General features: G+C 38.2%; 1 protein-coding gene and 1 pseudogene across 3 annotated transcripts in view; one reads left to right on the top strand and one right to left on the bottom strand.

Annotated features, from left to right (window-relative positions):
* LOC118012125 (cytochrome P450 20A1) overlaps positions 1-11,623 on the top strand; it is a 74,049-nt gene extending 62,426 nt beyond the window's left edge. For 2 of the 3 annotated variants that reach the window (XM_035007330.1, XM_035007332.1), the window contains 3 exons: positions 375-439; positions 11,023-11,112; positions 11,250-11,623. In XM_035007330.1, the coding sequence (XP_034863221.1) occupies positions 375-439; positions 11,023-11,112; positions 11,250-11,400 (306 nt within the window). In that variant the 3' untranslated portion in view covers positions 11,401-11,623. Of the gene's footprint in view, positions 1-374; positions 440-10,688; positions 10,810-11,022; positions 11,113-11,249 lie in introns of those variants that run through there. The other variant, XM_035007331.1, reaches the window with a different exon arrangement.
* LOC118012127 lies at positions 6,891-7,432 on the bottom strand (annotated as a pseudogene).
* Positions 11,624-11,960: the final 337 nt, after the last annotated feature.

Here is an 11,960-nt window from a genome sequence, read left to right as displayed (position 1 = left end):
GCTTGTAACTCACTTCTTTCTAGTGAGCTTATACGTCTTTTTGTATATTGTACATACTAACGGTCAGTTATATGGAAAACATATTTTTCCTATTATTTATCTTTTACTGGTGATTTTGGTGTGTTTTGTTTTTACTGGATGCAGGTTTTAAATTTTCATAGTTAAGTCTGTTATTCCTTTATGACTGCCAGATTTTGACATGCTTAGGGAGGCCTTCTCCGCTGTAAAATCATCAAAATAATGACCTGTGTATTATTATTTCCTGTTTTTATTTTATTCTCATCTATATTAAAAGAGCATTTAGGATGAGTTGGCTTTTTGGCAGTCATTTTGTCTCTGTTAGGCCTTGACTAACTAGAGTAATTTTTTTGCAGACCCTTGTTCTTTATGCTCTTGGTGTGGTACTTCAGGATCCCAGTACTTGGCCATCACCACACAAGTATGAAATATCTATCTTTATCTTTGTGATTATTGATTTGTATGTGTTTGTGTGTTTTGCATTCCTTTTCTAAGTTTTGAGGAGAAAATTTAATATGTGACAATGATATAAGCGAGCCACCACCTTCTCTTTGGTATCTTCTGTTCACTACTCTTTCTTTCATGAATCTGCTATCTGCTACTCTTTGTCTCTTCTATTATCACTTCTATCCTAAGATCTATTTAATCTCTACAACTATTCTTTAATTTCAATAGAATTTTGGAATTCTTTTTTGGTAATTGGGTTTTCTTTTGGAATTTCTTTGTTTTCCTGCCGTTGGTCTTGATTATTAATCTCTTTAGTCAAATTCAGAAAGTATATGTTGTCTCTATATGTGTTATATGTGAGAATGGCAGGGGAAGGAAAAGGTGAAGAACAAAGCTGCTACTGTTTGCCTAGAAGATAGGCATCAAGTAAAATTTACCTTAAAGAAATAGGTTCAGATTTATTGCCCTGGTAGAAGGTTATATATTGAGTTGATTGGGGTTAAGACAGGTGTGTAGGGGTGCCTGGCTGGCTCAGTCACTGGAACATGCAGCTCTTGATCTTGGGGTTGTAGGTTTGAGCCGCACGTTGGGTGTTGAATTTACTTAAAAATAAAATCTTTAAAAAAGATACAGCTGTGTGAAGTGCAGTGGGACACGGTTGGTGGCATGGTTGAAGTATTTTTACCTATTTCTGGAGTATAATGAGGGGTTTATTAAGTGTTCTTATCATTTCAGTTTTTAATATTATAATGATATTAAAAGAAATCTATTAATAAATGAAATAGCAATCCTTCAAAATTTGCTATAAGTAAAAAGTAAATTTTATATTTCAGATGACTTATAACAAAATTGAAGATATACATTAGTAGAAAAATTTATGCTTATAATTTAGAAAAACTAATATTTCCAATTTTAAAATTGTTAAAAAAATTAGCATGTGGAAAATGCCAAATTTTTGATAAATTTGAAATGTAATGTGAAAAATATAAGAAATTTGCTGGAACTTTTGACACTGTTCCTTCCCTCAAAACAGAGAATCTAGGTTACAAATTGAAAATATTAAAAAAATACATATGCTGGGCGCCTGGGTGGCTCAGTTGGTTAAGCGACTGCCTTCGGCTCAGGTCATGATCCTGGAGTCCCAGGATGGAGTCCCAGGATGGAGTCCCGCATCGGGCTCCCTGCTCGGCAGGGAGTCTGCTTCTCCCTCTGACCCTCCTCCCTCTCATGCTCTCTGTCTCTCATTCTATATCTCTCAGATAAATAAATAAAATCTTAAAAGAAAAAAATATATATATATATATGCTAAAATGTGGAAATAATTTTCAGGAATCAAATATAATCAGATTTAGGAAATGTTAGTCGTAATATTTTGTCATAATGAAAACTTTCTGAAATGGGCACCTCCCCCTTGAGAGACAATTCACACTAACAAAAATGTACGTAAACTGAGATAGTTAGACCCTGTAGAGACAATTGATTAATTACTGTTTAAATATAACTTTCACACAGACAAGGATGACAAGATTAACTTTTTTCACTAAACTAAATGCTCTTGAGGTCAACATAGTATGATTCATACCATTTTATAGCTGCATAGTATTCTATTAATATGGATATACCAGGGTTTTTCAACCTTTCACCCACTGGAGAACATTTGGGTTGTTTTGGTAATGAAGCTGCTATGAACATTCATGTAAGGGTTTTTGTGTGAACAGAGGATTTCCTTTTCTTTCTTTTTTCTTTTTTTTTTAAGATTTTATTTATTTATTTGACAGAGAGAGACACAGTGAAAGCAGGAACACTAGCAGGGGGAGTGGGAGAGGGAGAAGCAGGCTTCTTGGTGAGCAGGGAGCCTGATGTAGGGCTTGATCCCAGGACCGTGGTATCATGACCTGAGCCAAAGGCAGACGCTTAACAACTGAGCCACCCAGGTGCCCCAGGATTTCATTTCTTTGTAATAAATGCCCAAGGATGCAATTGCTGGGTTATATGGTTAGTGCGTGTTTAGTTTTGCAAGAAATTGCCAGGCTGTTTTTCAGAGATTCTCACCAGCAGTGTTTGAGAGATTCATCTTCTCTGCAGCCTCATTAGCACTGACTACTATCAGCTTTTTATTTTAGTTCTAATAGATATGTGGTGGTATTTCGTTAACGGTTTTTAGAAGTTTTCTTTTTGAGTGAGTAACTGACATTAACTATTAACTATAGGTATTCTCCCTATAGAAAAAATGTCTGGATATAATTTATTTATAAAGAAATGATAGAGGGGCTCCTGGGTGGCTCAGTCGGTTAAGTGTCCAACTCTTGAAGTTGGTTCAAGTTATGATCTCAGGGTTGTGAGTTTGAGCCCTGTTTCAGGCTCTGCACTCAGTGGGTTGTCTGCTTGAAATTCTCTCCCTCTCCCTTTGCCCCTCCCCCTGCTCACACTCTCTCTCTTTCTCTCTCTCTCTCTCAAATAAATAAATCTAAAAAAAAAAAGAAATGATAGAAATACATTATAACTGTTACCATATTGGCTGTGTTTCAGAGCAAGAAAACTGGGTCAAGTTCTATGATTTAAATACACAATAATGTAAATATTACTCTAAATTATGAAATATTATCAACTTTAAAAACCAGACTAATACAAAATTCTCCACTGAAAAGGAGGAGGGCAAATATCAAAAACCTCAGAATGGACTGGGACCAAGATGGTGACATAGCAGCCTCCTGAATTTCCCTCCTCTCCTGGGCACACTCAGTGTTGCTATGCATGGAGCAGTTCCCTCTGAGAGAAATCCAGAAACTAGCTGAGTGACTTCTACACATTGGGAAAATAAGAAAATACTCTCTCTTACAATAAACCTGCTCCCAGCACAGTGCCATATAATCAGGAGGGAACCCCCAACTGCCAGCTTCTCCCTGAGAATTGAAGAGTTTGGACTGCACAGTTATTGCCCCAGATTGAAGACTCCCACTGAAGATACGGATTTGCAAAACACTTAGTTCTGAAAGCCACCAAGGCATGTGTTCATGAGTCCCACAGGCTTATAGAAAACAAAGAAGTAGTTCTTAATAGTGTATGATGGGAACACAAACATTTCCTCTGGCTTTTCTCCCAGGGCTCAGCAAAGAGGTAGCACGCAAACACTCTTCTCCTGGAAGGAGGTTGACTGCATATTTTAGAAGCTGCTGCCTGAGGGTCCAGCTTCTAATAAGCACACATCTCCATGTAATGGCCATGATCCTCCCTGAAGCCTGCAGGAGCCAGTGGGCATGACCTGCACCCAATTCACTCCAACAATAAAACCAAGCCATAGGCCTCTCCCTTGTGTACACATCTAGTGCCTCAATTTTATAGCTGCTATCTGAGGGACATGCCCCAAATTACCTAACTCTGATAGCCAGGGCGTCTTGTATTCATAAGTACCATAGGACAATAGCAAACAAAGAAGTACTTGTTACTAAGCATGCAGGTATTTACTGTGGCTAGCCGCCAAGGTTAATCCCAAGGGTGCAGGCAAATGCCCATCTTCCAGTCTTTCTCAGGAAGGGATTTGACTGCTTCCACATTAACGAAGTACAATCCCTATCAAAATACCAATGGTATTTTACACAGAACTAGAACAGATAATCCTAAGATTTGTATGATATGATAAAAGACCTCGAATAGCCAAACAACATAACTCAACATAATAAAGGCCATATATGACAAACCCACAGCCAACATCATCCTCAGTGGTGAAAAGCTGAAACTTTCCCTCTAAGATCAAGAACAAGACAGAGATGTTCAGTCTCATCACTTTTATTCAACATAGTACTGGAAGTCCTAGCCACAGCAATCAGATAAGAAAAAGAAATAAAACGCATCCAAATTGGTAAGGAAGAAGTAAAATTGTCACTATTTGCACATGACGTGATATATATGGAAAACCCTAAACACTCCATCAAAGAACTATTAGAACTAATAAATGAATTCAGTAAAGTTTCAGGATACAAAATTATTACACAGAAATCTGTAGCATTTCTGTATACTGATAACAAACTAGGAGAAAGAAATTAAGAAAACAGTCCTATTTAAAATTACACAAAAAACCTCTAAAACCTAGGAATAAATTTAACTGAGTAAAGGACCTATAGTCTGAAAACTATAAGACACTGATGAAAGAAATTGAGGGTGACAAATATAAATAGAAAGGTATACCAGGCTGCCTGGGTGGCTTCGTTGGTTAAGTGGCGGGCTTATGATTTCCGCTCAGGTTCATCCATGTTGTGCAAATATCAGGATTTCCTTTTTTTTTAGGGCCCAATAATACTGCAATAAACATGAGAGTACAGGTATCTCTTCAAGATAATGACACTGTTTCCTTTGAATATATATGCAGAAGTGGCATTGTTGGATCATACGGTAATTTCGTTTTTAATTTCTTGAGGAATCTCCATACTATTTTCCCTTGTGGCTGTACTAATTTACATTCAGACCAGTAGTATACAAGAGTTCCCTTTTTTAAAAAAATTTTATTTTATTATGTTATGTTAATCACCATACATTACATCATTAGTTTTTGATGTAGTGTTCCATGATTCATTGTTTGCGTATAACACCCAGTGCTCCATTCAATACGTGCCCTCTTTAATACCCATCACCAGGTCAACCCATCCCCCCCAACCCCTCCCTTCTAGAACCTTCAGTTTGTTTCTCAGAGTCTATAGTCTCTCATGGTTCGTCTCCCCTTCTGATTTCCCCCCCTTAATTTTTCCTTTCCTACTATCTTCTTCTTTTTTTTTTTTTAACATATAATGTATTATTTGTTTCAGAGGTACAGGTCTGTGATTCATCAGTCTTACACAATTCACAGCGCTCACCATAGCACACACCCTCCCCCATGTCTATCAGCCAGCCACCCCATCCCTCCCACCCCCCACCACTCCAGCAACCCTCAGTTTGTTTCCTGAGGTTAAGAATTCCTCATATCAGTGAGATCATATGATACATGTCTTTCTCTGATTGACTTATTTCGCTCAACATAATACCCTTTAGTTCCATCCATGTCATTGCAAATGGCAAGATTTAATTCCTTCTGATGGCTGCATAATATTCCACTGTATATATATATACCACATCTTTATCCATTCATCTATTGATGGACATCTTGGCGCTTTCCATAGTTTAGCTATTGTGGACATTGCTGCTATAAACATCAGGGTACACACACCCCTTTGGATCCCTACATTTGTATCTTTGGGGTAAATACCCAGTAGTGCAATTGCTGGGTCGTACGGTAGCTCTATTTTCAACTTTCTGAGGAACCTCCATACTGTTTCCCAGAGTGGCTGCACCAGCTTGCATTCCCACCAACAGTATAGGAGGGTTCCCCTTTCTCTGCATCCCCGCCAACATCTATCGTTTCCTGACTTGTTCATTTTAGACATTCTGACTGGTGTGAGGTGGTATCTCATTGAGGTTTTGATTTGGATTTCCCTGATGCCGAGCGATATTGAGCATTTTTTCATGTGTCTGTTGGCCATTTGGATGTCTTCTTTGCAGAAATGTCTGTTTATGTCTTCTGCCCATTTCTTGATTGGATCATTTGTTCTTTGGGTGTTGAGTTTGATAAGTTCTTTATAGATTTTGGATACTAGCCCTTTATCTGATATGTCATTTGCAAATATCTTCTCCCATGCTGTAGGTTGTCTTTTGGTTTTGTTGACTGTTTCCTTTGCTGTGCAAAAGCTTCTAATCTTGATCAAATCCCAATAGTTCATTTTTGCCCTTGCTTCCCTTGCCTTTGGTGATGTTTCTAAGAAGTTGCTATGGCTGAGGTCGAAGAGGTTGCTGCCTTTGTTCTCCTCTAGGATTTTGATGGACTCCTGTCTCACATTTAGGTCTTTTATCCATTTTGAGTCTATTTTTGTGTGTGGTGTAAGGAAATGGTCCAGTTTCATTCTTCTGCATGTGGCTGTCCAATGTTCCCAAGACCATCTGTTGAAGAGACTGTCTTTTTTCCACTGGACATTCTTTCCTGCTTTGTTGAAGATTAGTTGACCATAGAGTTGAGGGTCCATTTCTGGGCTCTCTATTCTGTTCCATTGATCTATGTGTCTGTTTTTGTGCCAGTACCATACTGTCTTGATGATGACAGCTTTGTAATAGAGCTTGAGGTCTGGAATTGTGATGCCACCAGCTTTGCTTTTCTTTTTCAACATTCCTCTGTCTATTCAGGGTCTTTTCTGGTTCCATACAAATTTTAGGATTATTTGTTCCATTTCTTTGAAAAAAGTTGATGGTATTTTGATAGAGATTGCATTAATGTAGATTGCTTTATCCACATCCTTGCCAGCATTTGTCATCTCTTGTCTTTTTTTTTTTTTAGGACACAAAGTTTGCTTTAAATATTTTTTTGGTGGAAAGGACACCACACTTCTACTCAATTAAGAGAAACATTTTTACAGTCTTGAGGTCTTTTATTTTCTTTACATTTATCATGCCATGAATTCATAGGGAATAGGTTCCAGCAGTTCGGGTTCCTTTCCATTGGTCCTAATCAAGTGTGCTTCTCTGGGTGGGGCAGGCTGGTGCTTCAGTTGAACCCAGGTACCTTTCTCTTTGGCTTCCTTCTTTTTCTGATCATTTTCCTTCACACGCTTCAGGAAGCTATCTCCGCCCTTGAGTGTTTAGTATGCTCAATGCGTACATTAATTCTCTTGGCAAGAATCTTGTCCTTAATTTGTTTGTTTACAACAGTACCAACAGCATGCTGAGTAACATTGTCGACTCTTCCAGTTTTGCCATGGTAACATTTGTGGGGCATTCCTTTTTGAACAGTGCCCATTCCCTTGATGTCCACAATATCATCTTTCTTATAGATTTGCATGTATGTGGCCAAAGGAACAACTCCATGTTTTCTAAAAGGCCTAGAGAACATATAGCGGGTACCTCTCCTCTTTCCCTTTGTGTTGGTCATTTTGGCGAATTACTGGAAGATGGCAGTTCCGGCCGAAAGGCTGTCATCTCTTGTCCTTTTTTTTTTTTTTTTTTAAGATTTTATTTATTTTTTTGACAGAGAGAGACATAGCGAGAGCAGGAACACAAGCAGGGGGAGTGGGAGAGGGAGAAGCAGGCTTCCCGCAGAGCAGGGAACCCGATGTGGGACTCGATCCCAGGACCCTGGGATCATGACCTGAGCCGAAGGCAGACGCTTAACGACTGAGCCACCCAGGCGCCCATCTCCTGTCCTTTTGATAATAGATGTCCCAACAGGTGTTAAACGGATAAAGAAGTGAATATTCCACTATATATGTGTGTGTGTGTGTGTCTGTGTGTGTATCTATATACATATACATATATCTATATCATCTATCTTATCTACCTATCTGTCTATATAGTGGAATATTATTGAACCATAAGAAAGAAGGAAGTCCTGCTATTTGCACAACATGGGAGAGCATTATGCTAAGTGAAAAGAGCCAGACAGAGAACTGCATTGTAGCACTTATATTTGTAATCTGGGAGAAGAAAAAAAAAGTCAAACACATAGAAACAGAGAGTAGAATGGTCCTTGCCAGGGCTGGGGGTAGGGGTAGGGGGAATAGGGAGCTGCTAGTAAAAGCGTACAAATTTTCAATTATAAGATGAGTAAGGTCAGTGGATCTCATGTATAACATGGTGACGATGTGTGCTAATACTGTATTGCATAACTGAGATTTGCTAAGAAAGTAGAAATTAAGTGTTCTCATCACACAGACACAAAATAATAACTCTATAATGTGGTAGATGTGCTAATTAACAAGAGTGGGTCCTTTCACAATGTGTATGTATATCAAATCATCCTATTGTATACTTTAAATATATTACAATTTTATTTGTCAAATATACTTAGTAAAGCTGAAAAAACAAAATCCCTCAGTATTTAGGATGAAACTGCTTTTAGTTTGGCTTTCATTTTATTCTTAATCCTTAAAATTGTGAGGTTTTTTGTGGGATTTTTGTTGTTGTTGTTTTTAAAGATCTTGTTTAGGGATGCCTAGGTGGCTCAGTTAGTTAAATGTCTGCCTTCGGCTGAGGTCATGATCCCGGGGTCCTGGGATTAAGTCCAGCATCGGGCTTCCTGCTCGGTGGGGAGACTGCTTTTCCTTTGTCCCTCCCCCCACTCGTGCTCGCTCTCTCATTCTCGCTCTCTCTCTTTCTCTCTCAAATAAATAAAATCTTAAAAAATATATCTTATTTATATGAGGTAGGGAGGGGCTGGAGGGGAGGGAAGAAGAATCTGCACTCAGCACAGAGCCCAACATGGAATCTGAAGCAGACGGCACACTGAACATAGAGCCCAACATGGGGCTCAATCCAATGACCAGGAGATCATGACCTGAGTCAAAACCAAGAGTCAGACACTTAACCGACTGAGCCACTCAGGCACCCCAATTGTGAGGTGTTTTACAAAATAATTGGAAAAATTAAGTTTGATTCTTTTTTTTTTTTTAAGATTTCATTTATTTATTTGAAAGAGAACAAGCAGGGGGAGTGGCAGGCAAATGGGGAGGACGAAGCAGCCTCCCTGCTAAGCAGGGAGCCTGATGTAGGGCCTGATCCCAGGACCCTGAGATTATGACCTAAGCTGAAGGCAGATGCTTAACCAACTGCACCACCCAGGCACCCCAAGTTTGATTCTTGTTCAATCTAAAAATACATAGATACCTTTGGGTAAAATTTAGGGTCTCAATTTTCAAGATAGTTGATAAAAGGAAAAGCTGATTGGGGCGCCTGGCTGGCTCAGTCAGAAGAACGTGTGACTCTTGATCTTAGGGTTGTGAGCTTAAGCCCCACTTTGGGTGTAGCGATTACTTAATTTTTTTTTTAAGATTTATTTATTTAGGGGCGCCTGGGTGGTTCAGTCAGTTGGGCATCTGCCTTCAGCTCGGGTCATGATCTCAGGGTCCTGGGATCAAGCCGCACATCAGTCTCTCTCCTCAGCGGCGAGTCTACTGAACCCCCTTCCTCTGTGATTGCTTTTGCTCTCTCTCAAATAAATAAGTAAATAAAATCTTTAAAAAAAAAAAAAAGTTGGTTTTTTTGGGGGGCGGGGGAGAGGAGCAGAGGGAGAGAAAGACTCCCAAGCAGACTCCCTGCTGAGCATGGAGCCTGACACAGGGCCCAATCCCAGGAACCATGAGATCATGACCTGAGCTGAAACCAAGAGTTGGATGCTCAACCAGCTGAGCCACCCAGGAGCCCCAAGATTATTTAATTTTTAAAAATCCTATTTTATTTACTTTATTTTAAGTAAGCTCTACTTGCAACATGGGGCTTGAACTCATGACCGTGAGATCAAGAGCTGCATGCTCCGCCAGATGAGCCAGCCAGGTGCCCCAGAGATTACTTAAATAAATAAAAACTTAAAAGGAAAATTATTTGATACAATTTTTTGTGGACTATAATGTGAGTCTAGTATATTCCAGTAGTAAAAGGTAATTTACACTTTTTCAAAAGAAAATGAAGTAGAATTCTTTTTTTTCTCATAGCACGGTTTAGGTCTTTTAACATTGGTTTGGTTTTTTTTTTAAGATTTTATTTACTTATTTGTCAGAGAGAGAATGGGAGAGAACGGCAGGCAGAGGGAGAAGCAGGCTCCCCACTGAGTCCCGATTTGGGACTTGATCCCAGGACCCTGGGATCATGACCTGAGCCAGAGGGAGATGCTTAACTGACTGGGCCACCCAAGCGTCCCTAACATTTTTTTTGAGAGGAATTTTTATGTTCCATAGTGGGTGCGTTTTTGGTTGTTTCTATATATCCCATTTCACCAGTGACTTTTTACAGAGTGAAATTCTGTACAATAAGAAAAACCCTCTTAGCCTCTTCATTTCCCTCACTTACTAGTAAGTCTGGATATAATATAATTGAATATAATTTTAAGTCTGGTATATCCAGTTTTAGGAAATACATTTTAATTGAAGAGGCAGTATAAAATGCTTTGCATATTGATGAGATGGTCTCATGTAACAGATATTTTGAACACTCTTAAATTTAAATATTCATTATGTGATTTTGTATGATTTATCCTTATATCTCATAAAATGATGCACACCCATGTCACAGTTTCATTCCTTGCTGGTTCCAGAGAAATGTATTCTGTATCTATTGTTTAGAAATAATACATTTAGTGAAAGAACCTAAATACATGTTTAATAGTTTGAGAACATAATAGGTAAAACTTATTAAAGATTTTTATTTATTTATTTTAGAGAGAGAATGTGTGTGCCTGTGCCAGGACTGTGCCCTATCCCTCAGGACAGAGGGAAAGGGAGGGAGAAAATCTCAAGCAGACTCCCTGCTGAGCACAGAGCCTGACACAGGGCTCAATCCCATGACCCTGAGATCATGACCTGAGCCGAAATCAAGAGTCAGACGCTTTTACCAACTGAGCTGCCCCTAATAGGTGAAATTAAAATATAATTGTGACAGCAGTTTTTATCTTCAGTACTTTTCAGACTTTATTATATACCTATGTTTTTATAGTACAAATATACAAAATGCCAATGGAGCTCTGTTGTGATTTGCTCCAAACCTTCTTTTTAGATTTGATCCAGACCGGTTTGATGATGAATCGATGATGAAAACTTTCTCCTTGCTTGGATTCTCAGGCGCACAGGAATGCCCAGAATTGAGGTGAGTGATAGAGAAAGGAAAGATGCCAGACTTTATACTTAGAATTTTGATGATGACTGCTGATGAGAATGAGCAGTCTGTATAATTAAAGCATAATTGTTAATCTTTAGTAACCAGTCAACTTTCTTCCTGACTAGGTTTGCATATATGGTGACCACAGTACTTCTGAGTGTATTGGTGAGGAGGCTGCACCTACTTTCTGTGGAGGGACAACTTATTGAAACCAAGTATGAACTGGTAACATCACCCAAGGAAGAAGCTTGGATCACTGTCTCAAAGAGATATTAAAATTTTATACATTTAACTTTCTTGAGGATATTGATGGTTTAAAAAGTTTATATTGAATCCTTTTATAAATCAAGTAATACTATGGAATATAAATACCTACTAGTACTTCATTATGTAAATTTGGGTTTTTGCATGTCAGACTTAATGCATTAAATACATTCATACTTATTGCATCAATATAATGATAATTTTAACAGGAAGCTCTCTGTTTTAATTTTTGTTTTATCACGTTCTTTTTTTGTTGTATTTTGGTTTTTGTTTTATCACTTTCTATGCCATTATCTTCATTTTATTTTTCTTAGTTTGATCTCTAATATTCTTGAAGAGAGACATTATTTTCCACACTTTGGGGAATCATGTTTTCTGAATATTCATAAAAGGGAAACATAATCCTAACTTCTTTTCATACTTTAAATCACTTCAAAGGGGGAAAACAAGGACTTCCCATAATTTTATTTCTTGGGTAATTTTATTTCTTGGACTAATATTTTTATTTTCTAAATATAAATTAGCTTATGTTTAATCATTGTTATTAGGTTGAATAACCCACCTTGTATTTG

This window comes from Mirounga leonina, unplaced genomic scaffold, assembly GCF_011800145.1.
Source record: "Mirounga leonina isolate KUSES-001 unplaced genomic scaffold, KU_Mleo_1.0 Mir_151, whole genome shotgun sequence".
Lineage (NCBI taxonomy): Eukaryota > Metazoa > Chordata > Mammalia > Carnivora > Phocidae > Mirounga > Mirounga leonina.
This window is presented reverse-complemented; position numbering and strand designations above follow the sequence as displayed.